Source organism: Diadema antillarum, unplaced genomic scaffold, assembly GCF_040938485.1.
Source record: "Diadema antillarum isolate AM-2024a unplaced genomic scaffold, OU_Dant_1.0 seq00000119_RagTag, whole genome shotgun sequence".
Taxonomy (NCBI): Eukaryota; Metazoa; Echinodermata; class Echinoidea; order Diadematoida; family Diadematidae; genus Diadema; species Diadema antillarum.
The window spans coordinates 957716-982136 of NW_027271200.1; the positions used below are offsets into that span (position 1 = coordinate 957716).

The following is a 24421-nucleotide window of genomic DNA, read 5'->3' on the forward strand; positions in this document are numbered from 1 at the left end:
TTAATGAACGAGTTTATGCGTTTGCAACAACAATCACTTATGGTAAACAAAATAATATCCGGTTCTATTTTTGTTTTCGTATCTTTCTATACTCGTTTCTTCGTGATATAGGAGGCACTAAGGGACTTACACGACACTTCTTTTTTTATTACGTTATAACTTCATCATACATCCATTAAACATTGTACTGAATATGGAGATGTCTTTAATTGTATGCATCTGTTCTGCTCCCTTCCCCGTTTTTAGAGGTTTTCGTTTTCCATTTTAGCGGAGTTTTCTGATGACAAAAAGTGTACATTTATACAACATTAAGTAATGAGCATACAGTGGGTGTCACTCTACTACATCTGTTGGCCTAATCCATTATCACATTATGTCGTAATGAATATTATGGCTATTCTTGTGCCGCCCACCTTAATCTCCACTTACCTGATGCTTTGTAAATAAAGGTCGATGACCCTTTGGAAAATAAAATAAAGAGTCTGAAAGTAGACTTGCTACTCCTCCGCACTCTATCCGTCTGAACATAAAGCTACCTGTAGCTCCATGGGGGCTTCCATACACCTCCCTGGTCTGAACAACTCTAATCATTAAGTTTACAAAGGAGGGGAAATTGGAATGCGCTTACCTGAGGTAATGGTCCTGTCACCGTTGTTCTCCCGTCTTCAAATGCCGTGTGGTGATTCGAGGTGCAGAACGTAGTGACTTCCACGTTGAAATGAATCACATGAATTGTGTGCACCAGTCCTTTGCACTATATACATTAGACACGTCTGACAGTTTAAGGGGGTGATTATTATTTTGCTTCATCCGCTTTTGTTCTGTCCTGATACACCCTACACCGCAATGCGTCAGCCCACCGAGTCAGAGGGTATACATCAAAGCATGACGCCTCGCTATCATATAGTATGTCATATCTTATCACCGTATACCAGTATCACATAGCCACGCGAAAATCAACCGTCGTTGCTGCACCGAAGCTGGTCTGCACGGCTGTTTCTGACTTCAATCAGGAAGAAATGGAGTAATTTTGATATTTTCTTCTGCGCATTTCCTTCTACATGCATGCATTCCAGTATTGCAAGGAACAACAAATAAACAACGCTTGGCTTGCACCAACACGCATGTGAGCGGAACCTAATAACACGAGTGTAACTGATAATAGGCGTGCAAAGAGTACTTTGGTTTCATACGTCAGATTGATATACATTACATTCGGAAATCCCCGTTTGCTTCATACAACGCGTCGACGTAATTCCACATGGTATGCGGAATTTTGTAAGCAAACAGAAGGCTATTTTACGCTCTGAACACAAAAAGGTCGACGCGGTTACGAAACATACAACAAAGGGGGAATTTTAAGAAGTCTTTTGAATAACATGTTTCTTCTGAGTACGGGCGCTCGAAGAGAAATGCATACTCCATTTCCAGGTAGACTTCATTACGTGGAGTGATATCAAAGAAACACAATGCTATAAGTTTATTAAACACGAACATGAGATTTGCTTTTGTTTTTGTGTTGGAATTCTCACGTTTTCATCAAACAGTGACATTGTCAGTTCAGTTCAGTTCCATGTTTTTTCGTATTTCTCGATGGAAAATACATGAAGTATAACAAAATACAGTGATACATAATGTCCCGCTTGGATATGAACGTAAAATAATACTATTCATAGAACATAGCGGTCGATGTGTCAGTTTCGATCAAAGCAAAAGAATGCTGTATACTTATGGAGAAATATGACGGAACCTACTTAAAGGTAAGCTTCTTCTCAGGCATAATCAAGTAATGAAAACAAATAACATCATACTGCACACACACTATGATAGTAGTATTGACAGCGGTGCAATAATGTGATTGCGACAAGAACTTTTCATTACGGCTCCCATCGAAAACACAGAAGAAGTGTTGGAAAATGAAAGACAAGTACCAACAATTTCTAGCTCTGAACTACCAGCCAGCTGCTGAGGCTAGAAAAGAAAGAAAGAGACAAGCAATGACAGCATGTGCCGCGACCCTACGACTTAAAGGTTATGTTTACCACTGTTGTTTACCTCTGGAAGCAGTGATTTAAAAATGTTCAAGATATCACATTCGATGCATATGTGTAGGTCTGTCGTATTACAAAACGTCCTACCATATGAAATTTTCGCAATAAAGCCTAAAATATAAGGAGATATCTGTATTTTTTCTCAATAAACCATAACTGTAGACGGTTTACTCTGGAAATATTCTTATTATAACTATTGTTCACATTGTGTACATTTAACAATACCTAACATCGATTTGACCGATTCCAAAAATTTTACAGTGGTTGTTTCTATCCCTAACTCACATTTTAGAACTATTTTTTTAAAGCACTAATGCTGGGTTGTTGTTTCATCTGCAAATGGTAAATTATGCCTTTAAAGTGGACAGAACACACTGATAGACTGGAATTCGAGAGTGCAAGCAACTATAGCTCAAGTCTGTTGGCATGGCAACAACGGACAGTACATCAGAATAATCATAAGCGTAATAGAAAAAAATTTGAGTGCACTTGTGTGGTGTAAACCATTCAATCAAAGTGCTGTCGGTGTTGAAACTTAATAAGGATGGTAAAGATAAACAGCTTGTGGCTTCTGTTGGGAGATCATTCCAGTATATAAGTATTTCGGCCCTGTCTGCATGATCAACCACCGTTGAATGCAAATTAGATGAGAAGGTGAAATCATCGTCGGCTAGCAACTTACCACCACGTCTGTACACAAAATCATACTTTAGTAGCATATAAAAAATCTTGCCTTTGATAGATCTCATAGACCTGGATCCCCATCTAAACCAAAACTATACCATCCCATTAAAATGAGTAATGCTATTATACATTTCATGCGCCACTGCGCCATAAAAACAGAAATAGATGAAATGAAAAGAAGTATGGTGTCGTGCGTTCTCACTGAGTATACAGTAATACTGGTTCCAACCACATAATACGATGTACTGCTGAGTTGGTAACGATTATCATCAATTATAACTAACAATTCTCCCGCTGGTCTGTGTTTAAAGCTCATTAAAAACAGCAAATTTCAGTGCATAATTTAGCAACCTATAGGCCTACTCTTTCATAAAATGTTATCATTGTTATGTATGTTATCGCAACACTGCAAATTTGATACGAATGATACAAATGTTTTTCCTCTGCTTGATTGCATAATGATATTCAGTGAAAATACATGTGATTAAGTTCATGTAAAACTTGCGAGGCGATGACATCAAGGCCCAATCTAATTTGGATATGAGCTACAACTAACATCTTTTTTTTTTTTCATGAAATCATAATAACACTTTCAGATTTCATAACCATCTACGTTTATTTCCGATTCTGATGAACCATCTATACCAATGATTACATTCTGCCTATGAAAGCGAATTTTAAAAATGAGTCGAATTCCTCTCTAAAGGGACTCTACGGGTTTGGAATTGTGAGGGCTCTTCATGCATATCTTTTTTATGTGTATGATAAAGGGAAACAAACTATAGTAGATGGAAAAAGGATGATTCTAGAGGCAAAGCAAAGTTCAGACCCCATCAGCACCTAGCCCACACCCCCCCCCCCCCCCCCCCCCCCCCCCCCCCCCGCCCCCTCCCCCCACCCCTATACCGTTTTCGCTGCCCTGGGAAGTCATCGTGTGTGCTTCGTTTCATGTTTTGACGTAAAGAGTCTAGTCACTGAACAAGATTTCGAGTATTTCATCCTGATCTCATCCTGACCTGAAAGGGGGGGGGGGGGGGGGGGCGAGGGGTGAAAGCGTTATGGACATGGAGCAATTTCCCTGTAAAACCATTTTCAAAGACATGTTTATTGGTATTGCAAAATGTGCAAGAATGGTTAAACATTTCAATCTTCTTTTTTTTTCTGACGGTCTCCCAGGTCGATAAGGTAAAGTCCCTGTAAGCATCTTTCTCTCCCTTCTTCCCATTCTCTCTCACGCGTTCTCTATATCAATTCTTCTTTCTTGTCTATCTCCGTTCCTGTCTCACTATCATCCCCCGGCTCTCTCTCTCTCTCTCTCTCTCTCTCTCTCTCTCTCTGTATCCTCCGATGACGCAGTCAAGTCCCGCCCATCACTGCATTGTAATGTCGCCTGTAGTCGTTTCCATGGTCCCCCATGCATGGTGCATGCATCAATCCATGAACCTGAGACACATCGCAATGGGGTTGAGTCAAGTCGGGAGCCATGCCCACACTCACCATCTCCCGACTATAGCCCCAAGTGTGAAGTCACGGCTTCTAAATATAGCCTATGTCGAACACGAAAAGGAACAACTGTCCATTGGTACTCCTGTTGACTTTAGCAATCATCAAAAGTGCAATATATTTTTCTCTCGCCGTCTCAGAAGAGCTCAACATAAAGCATTCTCATTTTCACGAGCACTGAACTCGTTCACAATGGCTGTAACGAACAAATTCTATGCCATCGTATTTCCTCATCCTTTACTTTTTCGATTCTACTCATTCCAGAGTCGTTTCTATATACTGTCATCACTGCGACACTCGTTTTGAATGATTTTCATCTAAAAAAAAAAAAGAAAAGAAAAAAGGAGCCTGTTTCTTGAATACTGAAGTACGGTCCTCTTTATCTCAATATATCATGCATGACAACTATAAGTTCGAAGAATAGTAAAATCTTGCTCTCAAATGAATATGAGCTTTTCCTTCCTATAATGATAACTTGGAGTTGTTGCCCCTCTTTATCTACCCCTCACGGCTTATTTTGCTTTTCTTTTATCTTAACCAGGGCACCACTTCTAAGCCAATGATGTGGACGGCTTGTTTATTTGATCTCAAGTATTGTTCAGTTTGATGATTTGGTTTATCTATCTTTAAAAAAAAAGTGTTATCACGTGTGGTTAGTGTGAAAGGTTATAAGGATGCAGTCATCAAAACTCCCAACATCAGTCATATTCAGATTTCTTTTTTCTTTTCTTTTTTCCCCCAGATACTCTAAATTTGTATCTATAGATGTTAAACACTCCTATCGAACAAATATATGAAGATATGGACACGCACTAATGGTATGAAATGGGTATTTTCCTTGTAAAAATGTGCATTTTTTTTTCATTCCACAAGTTATCACTCTAATCACAAAGTTATCTGATGAGTTATTTTCCACAACTCATCACTGACCCGTATAAATCAACATCTGTATTTCGTAAAATGTTCATCCCACTCATCAACAAACGGATAGTATATTAATCGCTCTCACTTCAGAAATGACTCATCAAATAGGTCATTTTCTGAAAAGGGATATATCAACATTTCAATAAAACAAACCAGTGCATAGCAATGCTACGAGACCGGATGTTCTTCGCACTCTTTGTGATTATGGGTGAAATGAATCTGAAGTATGACATGCAATATGAGCAGTCTTGGAAAATAATGTCAGAGCTTTGGGTTACCATGCTTTCACTCATATTACGGGTATAGAGATTTTCTTTTTCTTTTTCTTTGTTGCATGTGGACTTTAGAGCGACCAGTCAGAAATACGTCGTTTATTACACTTAGGGATGGTATCATCTCACAAAAAGGTTGAAAATCTGAAGCTCTATCTCAACCAAAAACTATACCATTCCTTTAACGTTTATTACTTCCATTTCTTAATCATTTAACTCTCTAGGCAGCAGATATCACGCTATGTTATACATAATGTATAATGCATACAATTATGATTTATACAGAATGAATGTGATTTTCATATTTTGTTTTCGAAACCGATATGAAAAGACGTAATGTAAACACATATCAAAACAATATCAAATACTAGTAGTGAAGAACCATCTATTACACGTTTTGCCTTAGGTGACGTTTTGTTTTACTTCATCGCCTACTGCATTTATTTTTTTACCATATTTTCTGCTCACTCTTTCGCAGATACTAATGGCCACAATGTAAAACGGAATCTACATGGAAACCTTGTATGAAGTGATGTTCACACAAAGACTTATTCCAGAATTATGAATTATAGGCCTATATAGCAATTGCTTGTTAATTATCAAGAATGACCCTTTTACTGTTTCAAATCACAGGTGACGCGGTATTGATAATAGATGGTTCGTGTGCCATAATTTTCACACTATTGCCGGAAATTGGGATAGCTTTCGAGGGCCGTCTCGTTGCCTGTACAGTATAAATACACGTAATCGATAATGCAATTAATGTAGAGTTCGTAGTTATAGGTCAGTTTTCAATTTGTTGACAATTTTTTTGCATTTTTTATATACTTTTTTTTACTGTGACCAAGGTCATAGCTGAGTCAAACGTGAATCATGAAAACCACCGGAAGTTGGGAAACTTATGAGGCCGAGTTTCTGAAGAGTTGGACACATTGTGGTCGAGATCCCACGTGGAGCTTGCGGCAATATCTTCCGCGTTTGTACGGTTGCCATATCAACGGATTCATTATGGCGTCACAGTCAGGGAGGATGTTGGTTGTGCTCCATGACGTCACATCTTATTCTTTCGGTCATGGAGATCACACATACATTGACATAATAAAGTACAAGCAGCATTCCGCTGTTCAGAGGCAGAATCATCATTGTGTCGTCACAATGTAGTTAAAGCGAGCTTGTTTTGTTCTCACTTCTCGCTCTCCACCTTGGACCAATTTTTTTTTTCTCTCTCCCTCTTTAAATAGAATTTTGATGATTCCCCGTCCTTGGTTTCAATAACTTTCTGCGTCATTTTGAAAGAAGCTGATTCACACATAAAAACTAGTTGTTTCTTGAAGTTCATGAAGAACGCAAACTTTAATATTCAGCAGTAGTATAGCTGGGGAATATAGTGGCATATAAAATAGGCGAGGCTGTCCTATGTGGTTCAGTTGTATATAGTGGCAGATAGTGACAGCAGTAGTAGGCCTACTGTAGTAGTATCAGTATCAATTGTAGTAGCGGTAGTAATATATAGTATCATTGTCATTAGCAGTAGCATGCTTTAGTAGAAATAACCCTGGTGATTGTAGTACTTGTGGCAGTAACTGCAGTAGTAGTACAATAAAATGTCCATAATGATGAAGCAATAGTGCTTGTACATCTCATTTTTGCAATCATAATGTTTCCAACTTCGTTAGATGGTCAGTAATAGGAGAAGGAGTAGTGGTAGTAGTATTTAAGAGTAATTGTAGAAGTGGGAATAGTAGCAGCAGTAATAGTGGTAGTCGTGGTAGCAGGTAGTTTGATATCTACTATCAAGTTTTATACCAGTACTTAACTACGCGAACCAAAATGTAAAATTTACATTTTGGTTCGCATACATCATATCAATACAGTATGTTGAATCAGTTGTAACGACTAATTACCACCTTTGATGACTGCAAATAACTGAAAAAGAACCAAACACTGAATCGTTCAAACACCATGCAATCGAAAGATTGACGAGCTAACCATCCACGCGGGCATGCAAGCATGGCGGAGAACATGCAGGTGGGAAAGGGGGAGCATGGGGAAGACAGATATTGCTTTCTACGGGCGTCGAGCGTAATTGCTTACATCTATGCTCCAAGATTAGCCAACAAGCCATGTTGAATATGAATTAGTGTGTGCCTATTACTGAATCCATGCGATACTTCCAAGGCATAGAAAAGAATAATTAATTCAAGAAGGAGCAAAATGTTCTTTTACACCTGGCATTAATAATTCGACATCATTATGCGTTGATTAATAGCTTGTGTGCAAGACCTCATTCGATTTGAGAAGGGTTAAAATGGCGGGAAATTACTGACCAGGTGGGGCTCGTCGTCTGCTTCTAGCTCCCCTGGTTGAACGCCTTTTGAGCGTTTTCACTCTGGGATATACATGAGGTTTCTTTCGGCTCTTTCGACTTGTTCGAACAGGCGTTAGACCTGGTAGACAAAATGACATACACTTCTGATTAGCTGAAATGAAAATAGAGTTCCTGGAAATTCAAAAAAAAATCTCTTTATTCCTTTTAGGATAGACTTCCCCTTCAAAATTGTGCCATTTGGCTAATGGTGACACGACATTTGCTCCCGCGACAATTGCTCTGGTCTTATTTTCTCCAAGAACTTAGGGTTAGGGTTAGGTTTTGTGATAGGGTTTTAGGTTTAGTTTGACGTGAGAATTAGGATTAATAGGGTTATGTTTGTGGGCAAAAATTATGTTTGGCTTACAGCGTGCAGATATTTCATGGGAGCAATTGTCGCAGGAGGAAATGTCATGGAACCTTGACTAATATCATCATCGCCTTTTTTTTCAGGCAAGTTCAAATATGTTATCTTGTTGCTCCATTTGAAATCTAGGTTTTGGATACAGAAGAGCGCGAGGAGCAAGAATAGTTTGGGTTTCTCTCTGATTCTGACGTCAATACTGAAAATATCTGACTACAGAAGAGTGAAAAGTAGAACGATTCGGTCCATGAGTGTTTGTTTAAATGCTCGGAAAAAAAATGGAAGGATTTATAAGAGCCTAATACAGATGTCTTTCCGTTGTACTACATTACTTTGCTCCCCATATCAATTGACATTAGGTGATATCAAGTGACTATCTTGTCACTTTCAAGTACTTAATCAGCTCATCCAGCAACAGTGCATGCTCACTATTCAGTGTAGAGTGACGCATCCAATTCAGGGACTTGGACACAGAAAAAAAAAGTTGTAGAAAGAAACGAGGCGCAGTAGCAACAGTGACAAGAACTTCTCAGCGGAACGATAAACTAGAACCAGAAAAGCCATGTCTTTTGGTATGCAACAACTTAGAAATAAAGTCGCCCGGCAATTTAGTCATCTCGCTTCCTTGTCGATTCCGTAACTTGATTGAATTGTCATCGCCAGAAGGACGGTCGCTCGCCCTCCAAACTTTAAAAAAAAGAAAGTAGAATCGGCGCGATTCCTTTAAAGTCCCAGGGGAATTTTTACAAACTGATAAAAAATAAAGGATTCTCTCAGGAACATGGCTGAAATTCATTTTGGTCGCTCGAACTTTTAAATGTAGTCGTGACAATGTTAGCTAGCAATGTTGAAACATTTTCATGACCGAAAAAAAAAATCATATTGAAGACTTTGGTGGCCGGAAAAGTACCGATGACGACAAGGGTACAAATATATTGAACTGCTACGAATATGTCTCCTGTAAGAAAAGAGAGTCAAGTGGAGTACTGCTAAAATCTCACACGAGCGGATAGTATAGATTTAGTTACAAGTTTAGATAAGGCGTCACTGCACATCGTGAAAGAGAAACGAAATGGTTGTTAATAGTGGATCCACAGAATAGAAGTCCGTATGAATTTATTTAAAGATGATAGATACTTTATTTTCAAGTACATTCTTGAGAGGAAATGATAGGGGCGAGCCGTGAAGGTGAGAATCGAGAAGGTCTGATATGAGATGAGATGGTGATGGCAACACGGAGCAAGCGGGATGATGCCAAACTTACCAATTAAGGGCGTGGCAGCAAAGCTCTGCATCTTCTGTGCAGGCGTCTCATAATCTGACGTCAGACTACACGTTTCTAAGGTAGATACCTCGGGCAGGTCGTAGATATGCCTGACAGGCTTTCTTCGACTTGTGAAGAACTTTGTTTGCATCCTACTCAAGAGAGACCTCTGCGTGGCCTTTTTCGGCGACGAAGACTTAGATGCCTTGTTTCTACTCAGAAGTGACTTACCGGTTGCTCTGCTGGTGGAGGCCTTGACCGTTTTCTTCAGCTTCCCTTTGAGTTTAGATTGTTTGTTTTCTTTGTTCAGTTTCTCGACGCGTTCTTTCTCCAGACGCTCCTGCTCTGCTCTCTCTGCTTCCTCTCGCTCCAACTCCTCCATCAGCTCCTGTTCACACTTGTCGTCCAGGTTGACGATGGACTCCGACAGGCTCACCAGGGAATGCACGCTGGGCCTTCGTCGCATCTTGGGCTTTGACGCCAAGCGCGCCATGTTGCTGACAGTACTGGAACCCGACAGATTCATGGTTCCGTCGCGCTTGCGGAATGCCTTCTGCGAGGGAGCAAAGTTGCGTCCGAGAGTCTGTGAGCCGCTGAAGACTCTTGATTCGCAATGCCCATTGCTGCTGGGGTAGCGCCTCTCCGAATCGGGTGTGTCAGCGAGAGATGACGGCAAGGGCTGCGGGACCACTGAGGGCATCACGCTGATCCCACGTACGGTGTGAGCAAAGGAAACGTTATTGTGCCTGGCCTTTTGGCCGTTGAGCTGACCATTGACATGGAGGTTGGCGTGGCCGTTCTGATGGCAATGCGACTGCAATCTGGTCTTGTCGATATGGTCGCCATGCGTAAGAATCTCGACTTTATCAGCATCTTGGTTCCTGAGCATCCTCCGACTGTCTCGAGGAGTGGATGTCGTGATGGACGATGAGAAACCTACTCCATGCTTCCTCGGAGAGGGTCGAGGAGGGTTGACGGCATCCCGGAGGAGGAAAGGGTGTGGCTCCTCGTATTCCTCTCCTGGTGCCTCTGTGATAGAGGGCATGGCAGCCGGCGTGAATGTGCGCGCTTGGGATCGTTCTGCCTTAAGTCGCTTAATCTGATTGACAGTAAGAGAAATGATACATAACATTATAACTACGGTTATTATTTCCAAACTGAATAAGAATAACATGGGGTAATTAGCTGGTGCACTTTACAGACACGATATCATGATATCAATCAAATAGAGACAATAAATGACTCTAATAAACATCTTTTTATACTCTTCTTTCAGTCGTCTCCTTTTGCAAATCACCGTACACTGATGGTAATAATTATTATGATTACGTAATGTTCATGAACATGAATATCATTTATTTTCTTACTCAAAGCGATGATGATAATGATGGTGATGGTGATGGTGATAATGGGATGCTGACGAGATAGCACCCAAAGCTCAATTTAGATCAAACGTGAGATTAGAATACTTCACCTCCTCTTCCAACAAGGATGCCTTCAGTTCTGCCTTATCCGCCCTGTCCTCGGCAGTCTTCAGCATGTCTTCGTGTACCTTCACGGGAATCAGATCCAGCCTGGTGGGGGCAAGAAGCAACGAAGAGGAAGGGTGAAGGAAGAAGGAGTATATGTTTAAGGGGGAAACAGAAGTAGGAGGGAGACGGGGAGGAGGGAGGAATAGGGAGGGGCAGAAAGGAGGGGAGGAGGGGATGAAAATAAATGAGCAAAGTACATGTACCACGCACGATGAGCAACCAAAGATTACACTCAATTAAATGTGTGACCTTCTCCAGTTGCCATGCTACGCAGCACTGACAACACCTATACTTGTCCTATCATTGCTAGGACTGGATTTATGGGGTCCATTTAGAAGTCAGCCTCTGTTACTTGCCTCCCCTACTGCTGCGTTTTCACGGTCGTGGCGGTGGATCCATCTCAATTCTAAAATCTGTAGTCATGATGACAGCTTCGATTCCCTTTTCTTTGATGAGGATGTCAGAAATCACATGGTCATTCGCTCCAACTCGCAGATGTGATGGATAGGGTCAAAACATTTATTTCCGGATACATCGGATCACCTAATTTGTCAGTATCGACACATTTTCGATTCTTGTTTAGTAATGATGATTAAGATAATGATAACAGCCATTATCATAATAGAATATCGTTATTTTTGATAGAAAACTACTGATAATTACAATCATGATAATACTATAATGATAGATAGTTGGGCGCACTGTGGCATAGTTTGCAAGACTTTTAAACGGAGATCCCGAGTTCCAATCCCGTCAAGTAGTGCCTACATTCTTGGTCATGATGTTTTCACCCACTATTTACGTCCCTCTCGACCCACGTGTATAAATGGGTGCCTAGCAACGCAAGGGTCATAATAATGGCAATACAGTACCCTGTGATGGAGCAGTGGCATCACGCATAAGCTAGGCTACCCTGGATAAAGAAGACCATGTATTATTACATAATGATTAAAAACACGTAAAACAAAATATCTGCGTAGAAAATAATGTGCTGTAACCGCGATGTAATATGTACGTAAAACTGCTGATTTGCATATTTAGGATCTTTCTATTACAAAATCAGTTTCCTATCGGGGAAAAGTTTTGCGTCACACTGCGAAAGTTCTAGTTCCCCAGGGAAGCTATTTCTCGACGTAAGACCATTCTAGCCGCGAAATTAGTCATACGCAGAGAAGCATCGAGGAAGAACGCTTTGTTTTGGTATAAAATGTCTTGAGAAAGAGACGTCGAATCCTGTGACCCCAAATACGAAAAACTGCAGATTGAACGACTTTGATGCATTGCATGAATTGCTCGGAAATCAGAAAGGAGGGCGGGTTGGTCGTTTTGGGAGCGACGTAATGACCCTGGGTGAGCTAACCCTGGGCGAGCTGACCCTGGGCGAGCCGATCCTGAGAAGTTGGTATCAGGTGGCATTTAGGGTTGTTAACCCGACTGACTGTGGTAACGTCTTGAGGATATGAGCCGAACATACAGTACAAACATCACTAAGAGTCAAGGTCTCTAGGTTTCGATCTTATAGATCACTTGGATCGTTTGATGAAAATACCAGTCGCAGCCAGTAAAGAGGTAAAAATATATCAGGGATATTGCGGTTGTGATTGAGTGATTATGGCGGACGTAACGCAAGTTCTGCTGCTGCTCATGCTGCTGCTACCACAAATGTCATTACTGCTGCTGCTGCCACTAGTAAGTATATAACAGCAGCAGTAGTAAAAGTAAGTAGTGCTTCTTCTATTGATATGCGATCAAGAAAGTGGAAGAACACACATACTATTTTATATATTATCTAGAATAGAAGAAGAAGTATCCATAACTGTGGTCGAAGCTTTTCTATCACCCATTGATGAAGTGCGTAGTACAAGCAGTAAAATCAGTTGTCATGTTTATGACAAATTCAATGAATGTGTTATTTTACCATCATCATAATCATTGCAGGTTGGCCCACGTGTTGTATGTATACCCAATCCTTCCGACTGCCTAACAGCTAAAAGCTTGAGAGTTATGGTGTGTACTGAATTCATTTTGATTACGTAATTTTCACCATCACATCCGCTGAGGGATGAAGATGATTTGAATGTTATGAGTCAAGTAGGGTCGCGTTGTACATCCCACACTTATTTATGGGTCGCCGCATTGTCCAGTTGTAGCCACCATGACAGTACGCCCAGCCGATTACTTCTCACTTTTCATTATCTCCTGCGCTGTACCGTAGTCATAGCAACAATGGTGCAATGACTAATTGCTTAAGTTACCCTGGATACTGACCTTTGGGTATATTTAGAAATCTCTGAATCCGTCTCTACTCTACTCTCTACCCTCGATATGATGTTTATAATTGCAGCTTTCCTCCTAAAGCACACTCATGATTTCGCATCCCTATAAGGCTTCAACAAGGGCGGTGAGCTGGCTCAGTCGGTAGCGCGTCTGCCTCACGATCCCAAAGATCCAGGTTCGAGCCCAAGTCTGGACTGAGCAATGTTGAGTCTAAACATACCGTCTCCTCTAGCAAGAGGCAAAACACTCTGTCCCTCGGATAGGACATATAATGGAGGTTCCGTGTATGAGAGAGTAACAACTCATGCACGTAAAAGATCCCGCTTCATTCATTCATCGCAAAGGGCAGGGTGTTTAACCCGGTGAAGTGGTCCCACCTCACATCATACTGGACCCCATGGAAGACCAGCTTAGCATAGCTGAATATAGGCTATCCAGCCATCTTCTCAGATAGAAATGAACAATAATAATTAAAATCAAGGGATTTTACGGTTGTTTCCCTTCCCACTTCCCTCTTCCTTCTCTCCCCCCCCCTCTCTCTCTCTCTCTCTCTCTTTAGTGACTTCGAAGTCTCTCGTTATCTCTCACTCAAATCCTGTGCAAAACCAAGTTACCCAATGACTCGAACTGAATTCGAAGAAAAAAAAAAGTTGACCGAATTAGACGGTGGTGGCGCTACTCCTGCTTTATGTAAAGACATGATGTACTTTGTTTTCTTCTACCAAAAGCTTAGTTCTGCCTTTAATCCATTCTATATTCTGAAGTGATGTGACTGTGGATGGGATGCATGCAACCATAAGGAACTTGTATTGTTTGAATAAATCTTAAAATTAATGATAAGAATAATTGAGTATGTTATCCTGTTCTGAAATATCCGGAAATAAAAGTATTGCTAACATGCACTTTGATATCCTTCGCTTCAGAGTAATGAAAGTGTTGGCGAGAGCGTTCTTTGATCAAATTATTAGCCACGCTCAGTGAATATTTCTATTTTCCGCATACTACATGTTCATACTCATCGTTTGACAAGATCTGTACAAACTTTCGCCCCGAGTAATATTTGTCTGTTTAAATCGACAATAAGAACAAACGGCACTAAATTTCGTCTTCAAAGATCATTTACACTCCTACACACGTTATACTCTTGCATTCATACATACACACATAATACATGCATTATGTATGCATAGATATCATTTTCATGGATATGTATTTATGTAAATGAGTGTAGCATGCTAAGCCGGGGGGGGGGGGGGGTAGAAAAGCTTCGAGAGTTTTCGAAGACAGACATGGCACTCGAGGGTGAGAATAAAATTGTCAAGTTGCCGTTCTCAAAGAAGTCTGGTGGTGGTACAGTTTTTTTGTTTAGGTGTCACTGATGATGATGCGTGTTGCGTGTTGACTGCCACCATCTTTACCTGCCGCCCATAACATATACCACATACATAAATATACAAAAGGCCTTTACATACATACACGAAAAACCATTTTACACCGCTGTTGAGCTGCGCCCTCTACGTACCTCTGCTTGGAATTATCAGCAAGCTGCTGTCTGAGTCTCGCGATCTCATGCTGTGCAGCGGAGAGTTGGTACTGGAGAACTAGACAAGAAAAAGCAAATAAACAGATATATGAACGTATAATATGGAGTTATAGATAGGTAGATGCATAAATAGACAGATAGATTGATGGATAGATAGATAGGAAGATTGATTGATTGATTGATTGATTGATTGATTGATTGATTAAATGAATAGATGCGTTGACAAAAATACGTAGACGTGCGAGGATAATGTATGGACCTCATTCGCATCTCACATCATTTCTAATTAGAGAGTTAAATTTATGACATTATTAAGAATTGAACGTACAGAATTGTCATAATAACAGTAAGCGAATGAGTACATGTGAAATGTGAGAAATCTACATGAAAGGACTGCTTGTAGGGAGTAGATTCTCAGAATCGATGCTCTGTGCACAACCTTGTTTTGATCAATGTCAGTCATTTTTTGAGGAAATGTGTTCACAAACTAAATCGTGGATAACAGCAGGGATCATTGTGTTTGCGTTTATGAATAAGACTGATACTAACTTAAAGCAAAGCACTACACGAAAATAGGATAAAACTGTTCACATATTAGAACTCTACAGACAATAGCTTTGGGTTTATAAGGCAGGTGAAACGACATTTGCTCCTGCGACATCGATCCGGTCTTATTTTCTCAAAGGACTTGGGGTTAGGGTAAGGGCTTTAATAGGATTTAGGTTTAGATTCATGTCAGGATTAGTATTAGGGTTAGGGTTACATTTGTAGGTAAAATTTATGTTTTGGCAGACATTTCATGGGAGCAATTGTCGCAGAAGCAAATGTCATGGAACCGCTTATGCCATTCAACTGAGTTTTAATGTCGTTCAAAAAATCCGCAAATCGAAATCAATCATTGTCAATGCAAACAGCAAAGCGCCATCTACGTGGATAGAAAGCTGTTATTCGGAGCGTAGAGCAGCACCCCGCGAACTTGATACCGATGTCTGATGGTTCCATTGTAGATTTTGAACGACTTCAAAGGCTCTGTCACACCCTAATGCGCATGGGTGGCGAGTGAGAACTGACAACTCGGTGAAGAAATCCCTCTGAAGGAATAGCAGAAGTCGACCCCACAGAATGTCATTATCTTGGCCGCATACGGGGACTGCGAAGTATCTGCGTGGGAGGTGCCTACGAGGTGCTGTCGCTAAGGGCCTTCTACTGGCGTTCTGCGTGGACCTCTGTGGGCAATCCCCGCGACTCACCCGGAAAAAAAAAATTTGGTCATGCTCAAATCTATATAGGCTGCGGGTTAATTGGACTTGCGTGCGCACCTCCTGCAACTACGGGCGAGATACGCGCTAGGTACTGCCAACTGTATGGGTGGTCCGGGTAGCAAATTTTTTCCCCGCGAGTCAACCCGCAAGGCTTCCCCAGACACGGTGTGACAAGGACTTGAGCATGCTAAAAACTCGTTCAGGGCGAGTCGCGAAGGGTTGCCCGCAGAGATACACGCAGAACACCAGTAGGAGGTCCTTAGCGGCAGCACCTCGCAGGCAACTCCCACGCAGATACTTCGCAGTCCCCCAATGTCGCTCGTAGCTGAAAATGGATCGGTTTCAAAGCTCTCACGCAGGTCACACGGAATGCACGCAAGGAGCAGGTAAGTAGCGCGCGTCTAGCAGTAAGACGCAATTACGGAACTCGCCAACATCCTTGTCCGCTCGCAGAAAATTCTCCTGCATGCTGGAAAATCCCTACTCGCAACAAGCCCGCGTAGCTTACCCGGAAAGGTGTGACAGGGCCTTGAAATGTTCATGCATAATTAGTCTTACAGTTGGATGGCATGAGCATGAATAACATGTGCAAAGAATAGGTCGGTTTTTCATTTAATCTTGGTCGGAAAACCAAGATAGCTTTGTTCAAGCTTTATAAAGAATAAAGAAAGTTGGGCCTCTCTTATACAATACACATACTTGAACATTTCTCGATCTCTGGATTAATTGGATTCAAACAACAAATGGTATTGGTTTGTATGTAAATATGCTTCAAACAGAATTCATATTGTTAAGGAGCACAATCTATAACGCAAATCACATTGACCAACGCCCAGATGACAAGCATGTGATAAACGTCCATTCTTTAAATCCAACTAATAGCACCAAGCAAGGAAAATCAGTTACGACGGCACCCCAAAATATCACTAATTTAAACACATCCTTTGTATCCTATTCATAGACCGTGGTGTAGCATTCTTTGTTGATAACGCCAAGTTAAACGTCCTTATACTCAATTATGTAGCACCTTCAAAACGCGCACACTTTAAGTTCCTTTAATGTTTATTGTAAATGCGAGTGAAATCTATTACGAACTAAGAGGCAAACACACAATTTATCTTCCCATTGTGTTGCTGAAACTAATAGATAGCAAAAATCATACTTCTAGGGAACTGAATCATTTCCATATTCATTTCATACAATTAACATGTGTGTGGGTGTGTGTGTGTGTGTGTGTGTGTGCGTCAGCAAGAACGCAGAGTGTGCCGTATAATTCTTATTGATATCGGCTCTTAACAAGGAGGAAAACATTTAATCTACTCTTTAAAAAAAATCGAGTGAAAATTTTCACTCTTGAAGGAGTAAATACAAAAAAGAGTGAATTTAGAGTGAAATTGGAGTGAATTTTGAGTGAAAATGTTAATTTTCACTCGTTTTAGAGTGACGTCAGGTATCACTCCAAAATCTTTGAGTGATCCCTGAGGTCACTCCAAAATGAGTGAAAATGAATATTTTCACTCGAAATTCACTCCAATTTCACTCTAAATTCACTCTTTTTTGTATTCACTACTTTAAGAGTGAATATTTTCACTCGATTTTTTTTTAGAGAGTGAAGTGAAAACTGAAAGACAATCGTACTCAAAATAAATTATTTTCATACAATGTTTGTTTAGTAAAATTCATTCTCCAGTCTCGACTGCTATTCTGAAATAATCTAAACCAAAACAAAACAACGGGATGAATGCAAATTTGGCGATTGTGTCAATGAGGCATAGTGATACTGTTGTCAGAAAATCGTATGCACAATACTAAATTGTATTTTCATTTCTCTCTCACAAACTTTATCCTTTTGCTTTGCCAGCTACTGTGATCCGCGCATGTCTTAACTCATTTAAGGCAAAAACACAATTTGTTCACTGTTCATTGGGAAGTGGAAATGATTGATAACGGACAGTTGCGTTTGAACACAAGGCACACAATTTCACTGTCTATTGTATTACTGAAATTATTCATATAACAGATAATCCGATTTATGATAAATCAGTTTCATTTTAGAGCCAAAGAAATCATGCTACATTTTCTGTTGCCTATTTATACCCACAGGCTGATGAACACACAATCTGTCTTTTTTTCCGTTTTTTTTTTTAGGAAAAGAGATTTATAACAGGCAATATTGTACTCGATAATGAATTAGTTTTTAGTTCGTAAACTTCACATTTCAATTTTGCCTGTATATAGGAACGGAGATTAATCCGCATAAATCTGATTGAAGTCAACCAAAAAGAAGGAGACAAGTATACACGCATGTAATTTCATCGTCTATTGTATCACTACAATTCATTTGTAACAGACAATCCTATTTAGACTTATTCTAGATTTAAAGAAATCATATGCTGAATTATTTTCCTGCAGGCAGGCAAAAACAATATTAGCATAATTCTGACCGAACTCAGCTGAACACAACAAATAAAGCACATAATCTCACAGCATGCTTTGTTGGTGAAAATCTTTGATAACGGAAAATCGTATTCGAAATATTCGTAAACAATTATTGTAAATTTTGTGTCATTAATCCATAGATAAATTGTGCCTGTATAACAGATGTCAGTTAGCACAAAGAGGAAAAGAAAATGGCATTGTCTAACGGGAACGAAGTAATTAAAAAGTCGCAATTGAAGCGAATGTGTTTGTTTTTTTTTTCATTTCGACAGCTGTATTCAATTTATTGTTAATTTTTACAATGGCCATTCGCAATAATATATTACGCCCTTCATACCACATAATGATCATCGACCGTTTATTATCTCATTATATTTTTTGGTTTAAGGGTGCCCACCATGACCATGCCATGCCCACCATTTGTTGTTATTTTGTAATTTGTTTTTTTTTTTTTAAATAAGGGGTCGGAGTCGTTGTCGGGGAACGCGATTTAATGGATTCAATACCTCCATTGTAACGATGACAATGACAAGAAGTTTGAGTAAATATAAATCAAATCAAATTGATAAACTTGGCAGAAACGTCAGTTTTTCCCCTACCGAATTTTGTATCCCTAAAGAGAGCTATTCTCCAAAAACTCAATTCATGCTCAGATTCAACTTGTCAAACTCAAGGGCCTTTTGCTTCTGACCGATATCATTTTCTTCTTTTGATGAATATATCTATATTAGCATTAGTGCCTGTTTTATACACGATGCAAGCTGCTTTTTATTTGAAATGACATAACGATGTTGGAATATTATTATCTAGCAAATCTTTCCAATTTGGTGTTAAGTTGTTTATATTTCATCCCGATCCCATCAGGATGCTATTGATACTAATGGCACTAAGTAAGGATATCCTGTATGTCCATTATTTTCACTTGCTGTCGTCCTGGTGATAGCTTGTATAATCACGCTGACTAAAATGGCATGAGATTCTTTTCTGTTTTCACGATATAATGTGCCATGTGGCAACGTGCGTACTGCGTCTTACATTTTGTATACATGGCTCAGAAACCAGGGTATATTTTCATCCATCTCCATGCAAAGCTGACACGTCATTGAAGAATTCGGGTATCAGTAGATATCTTTATATGCTGCACAGACAAAAAAAAAAAGTTATACTGAATAACAACGTCTGACAAGTTTCTGTATGTGATCTGATATTATTGGAAAGATGCTTTGTATTGTGTAGCTGGCGAGCGACAACAGCAAAGACGACAATTCTTTTATTCATTGGTCATCGCCATTAAAAGTACTGTTTACCATTGGGAGCAGTGATTTAAAAGTGTTCGAGTTATCACACTTGATGCATATGTGTATAAGGTCAGTTGTATCACTAAATACCCAGGCCATATGAACATTTCGCGATAAAGCCTAAAATATAAGAAGATATCACTACTTTTCTCAATAAACCATAACTGTAGACAGTTTATTCTAGAAACAATTTTATCACAACTATTGTTCCCACATTTTGTATATTTAACAATAATTAACATTGATTATACTGATTAACATTTTTACGTTAGTTGTTTCTATCCCTAACTCACATTTTTAACTATATTTTGAAGCACTTATTATAGCTGGGTTTTTGTTTCATCTGCAAATGGCAAATAATGCCTTTAAATCGGTGTGATGTATAGACCTAATTGCATCCGAAGAATCGCACTGTCGCTAATTTCCTAGGCGGGCAGTGCCAGGTGCTATAGAAATGAGACAACTCGTTAATAGTTTCCGAAGTCTTGGCAGTTAATTAGCTGACAGAGCCTCATGACGCACGGTTTCTGGCTTTTGACACATGGGAAAGCGTGTATGCCAAGATGTACAGTCGGCAACACTTTGAAAATTGAAAAAAACAACAACAACAATAAATTGATAAACAAAAAGACAACGTCATAAACAATCACGCAGAAATTGTCAACATCGGATATCAAATGAAGACACCATCATTTTCTGAGATGATTGTGTAGATTTTGAGTTGTGCTAGATTGTGGGATGGAATACACCATAATCGTCGAAAATGAAAATAATAAATGACAACTCTGAGTAGATGTAGGCAAATGATGGTCACAAGCGAATGAAATGTACAATACAGAGAATCTTTTGGAAATGATACTTGTATTGGACTTTCTATGCTTTGAGAGCTATTCTCTTTGTTTGTGCGCAATTTGCGGAATCGCATTTAGATATTAAAGTAGTTTAATCGCCTTATTTTCAAACGTAATTAATAATCTTATCATATACTTCCGAACTGATTGTGTACAATGACATTGTACTCAGTTTGTCATAGAAACCTACCGATAACTTAATCATTGGGTGTTTCAACAAAAGGAAAAGTAATGTTACATGTATAACAAATTATAAATGGAAAAATGAGCAAAGAAAAAAATGGGATTCCGTGTATAACAAATAACAGATTATGCGACAGCTTTTGTTATCGAAATAACATGTACAATTCTAATGCCATTAACATTTTCATATCAATTTTATGCACTTACGAATGCATTCAGTCGAGCAAGAAAGCTTACATTATCCATCATCAGTTTCGTAGAAAAGAATTAGGAATAACGAAGGGACTTCCTGATAGGATCATTGCTTACATAATGAGGGAAGCGAAGAGGAAATTATTTTTTTCGAGAAAATAGCGCAGTTTGTCCCTATCCTTCGTGACACGATCCCACGGGGCGAGGGTTCTGCGAGTGCCTCAATCCCCCCCCCCCCCCGCCCCCTCCCTCTCAGACTAGGAATGAGATTGACGAACTCTAGATACGCCCCTCCCATCTTCGCAAAATAAAAGACACTTTGACTCATATTGGTGATTACTTCCCACAATCCCGCAGCGGAGTTTATGTATCACGTTTATTCCACTCACGAAAACACAGCTGTGCGTGAGATCGTTTTTATCCTGAGACAAGACCCCCGTCCTGCTTGTTTGGCAAAGAAAAGGGCAAGAGATGTTGGGATTGCCGTTTGGAAATGCTCCCACGGAAATTTCTTCTCATTCACGTTGTTTTGCGAAACATAAATCTATTGTAATAATATGGCTAAGGTGTGTATAAATCCCTTCTTTGTCAATTAACAGACAATAACAGACTAACTAGAACGAGGGAAAAACTATTTGGAAGATTACAAGTCGTTCGGCCAAATGATATGGCTTATTGGCCCTGCCGCAAAATCACGCCTTGACCCGTTTTTAGCCCTCTCCTGCGGTGACTTATCCGGGATGAGAATGACTAACTTTATTAATAATATTGTAGGCACTATCGTCGTGAATTCCCCTTACCTTTTAAAGAAACTGAATTCGTTTTATTAAGAGAACGTTATCTTATTTTTTTTTCACACAACGTGAATCGTTAAAACAATTTTGCGCCTGTGAAATGGCAAATGATATTTTGTTTAAACATTAGTATTTACCCTATTTGATCATGACTGTGATAACACAAGGAACAAATTCCGATTTCATTGTCTACAAATGGTCTATGTAGAACATCATTACAAAATCATCTCATGGAAGTATTGATGGACAAAACCGAATTTCGAGGCTGAAGAGAAAGACAAGGTTGAAGGAAGAGTTTAATAAAGTAAAAACACACACTCAAAATAAACTGAAGGGAGGATGGAGGTAGACGAATGAGAAAGAGAAAGGAAGAGATAGAGAGGGGAAGGAGATAAGAAAGAGGTGGTGGGGAAAGATATGGAAGTGAAAAAATGTATGATGTGTGAGTGTGTGTGTGTGTGTGTGTGTGTGTGTGTGTGTGTGTGTGTGTGTGTGTGTGTGTGTGTGTGTGTGCATGTGTGTGTGTGAGGGGAGGGGAATATTTGAATCACTCGCTAATCTGATCTAACGAACAGACAACCGCCTCTTGACTTATTAGCCGCCCCAGTTTAAAGCTCGCTCAAGTTCAAACGCGTCACGATCTCAAGAACTGAAAATGGCCCTGACAGAAAATTAGTCTCAGAAGAAATGATATGAGTGATGTCTTACTTATATCTTGAGAGACATTGTAAGCAGCTATCTTGGCTTCCTCCAACTCTTCTGTGGTTGGGGCAAAGTCGGGCGATTCGTGTAGCTCGGTGCGTGTTAAGTTCGCTTTTGGTAACGGGTGAATCTGAGCTACGCAGTAACACGCGGTGCCGGGATCTATACAGACGACAAGGTTGAAACGGAGAAAGTGGGAGAATATAAAGTGACATTGTGTTATAATCTGTCATCATCACTTTTGTATTCATTATATGCTATACTGTAGTTTGATGTTTGCACGATCTGACTATAACGTTTGAAACTCTTTATATAAATGTTAGGCTCATATCGTTTTTATATGAACCAAAGATAATCTTGTTGTCATGAATTACATTCTTTTGAGAGAACTATCACAAAACAGAATTAAAGCACGCTTCAGTCAACTATGTTTCAGTTTGTGCGAAATATTCCTGAAAGAGCAATAAGGTTTGTTTTTGTGGTCTCACTAGGTGCTGATCTGTTCAACCATCATATAATTGAAAACTCATTCCTCCTTGTCGTGTCTGCAAAGCAAATACTACCAGTAAATTCACCCGTTTCTAAACCTGATTTGACCTGCATGGTCTTTCAAACATAATGCGCACACTGTTCGTTGACAACATTTTTTCGTGTCGCTCTCCAAATCCAAACTATGACAGCATTCTGGCCATAATTTTTGGTTTTAACTTGTGGTCAATTTTCAGCCAGTATATGCGATGCTATGAATACAAATAAATGTAATATGCGTATTATAAATATTATCATGATAACATTTGAAATGATCAGCTGTAATTCTGATAAGAGTAAAGGTATTGATATCATCATCTCCATCACTCTTGTTGTCATCAATTTTACTCAGGTAGAAATACGCAATGATTATGATGGAGGGCTACCATTATTATGGTCATTATCATTTTGTGAATCATCTCAGGGCAATGCAGACTCTGTCGTCATCAACATGTTAAAGATGGGTATCCATTAAAGGATTGTGTGTGATGACATCACGCGAACCGAGCAAAATCATTCGTCCTCATTTTCCTTATAAAAGAATACCACCATTCAAGAATGCATTGCCCTTTATTGGTTAACTTCTATCGTTGCGCGGGTAAACTCCATTTATCATTAAGCGGTTGAATGAAGTATGGCGAATGCGAGTGAGTTTTTCATTAAATCACATAAGATGATGATTATACTTGTATCTGGGGAAAATTTGCAGAGTAGAATGTTTGAGATTATCTACTAAAAAAAAATGAAATCATTGTACATGTAGTTGCCAAAAGATTAGTTCGTTTAAACTTCCACAGCTGCGTGCAGTCACCAGCTGTCCGAAATACTTCCTCAATCCCCTCCTCCGTTTCTCTTGTTCAGCGTGTAGGCATTCTCTCTCTCTCTTTCTTTCCTTTCTTTCCTTTCTTCCTTTAATTTTGTTTTTGCTCTATTCCTTTCAATGGTATCCCCCTCAGTTTAGTCATGTCATGTTGTTGTGACTCTGTTGTTTGTTTCATTTTGTCGTATTTTTTGTATTATGTATTATGTACTTGTAATTATAGTAAGTATTTTTAAAGATATTTTAGAGTGGTCCACAATCTACAAGCAATGCTTTTTAGTGGACCACTCAGTTCTCATTTTTTACCCTTCAAACATAACTTTGTAATTCTAGTATGTGTTCATATCTTTATTAGTTTGTTTATTACCATTGATTGTCATACTTTGTAATGTATAATATGTGACCGTGCATCACAAAACGAACAAAAAGTCGCACACACTGATTTTGCGTGAGAACTGAAAATAAATGAAATGGGTCAACCTAGCCGATCTTGACGTTTTCATATTTTCTGAAAGAGCAAGTCTTCTTTTACATTATGCTCGAATTTGGTATCATAAAACGGGCAGGGAA

General features: G+C 39.5%; 1 protein-coding gene across 1 annotated transcript in view; it reads right to left on the bottom strand.

The window, feature by feature from the left end:
* LOC139727126 (uncharacterized) overlaps nucleotides 1-24421 on the bottom strand; it is a 52465-nt gene that overhangs the window by 22657 nt on the left and 5387 nt on the right. The window contains exons 3-7 of the mRNA XM_071638107.1: nucleotides 22510-22665; nucleotides 14762-14840; nucleotides 10905-11004; nucleotides 9403-10529; nucleotides 7762-7859 (exon numbers count right to left, since the gene is read on the bottom strand). Of these exons, the coding sequence (XP_071494208.1) occupies nucleotides 7762-7859; nucleotides 9403-10529; nucleotides 10905-11004; nucleotides 14762-14840; nucleotides 22510-22665 (1560 nt within the window). The remainder of the gene's footprint in view (nucleotides 1-7761; nucleotides 7860-9402; nucleotides 10530-10904; nucleotides 11005-14761; nucleotides 14841-22509; nucleotides 22666-24421) is intronic.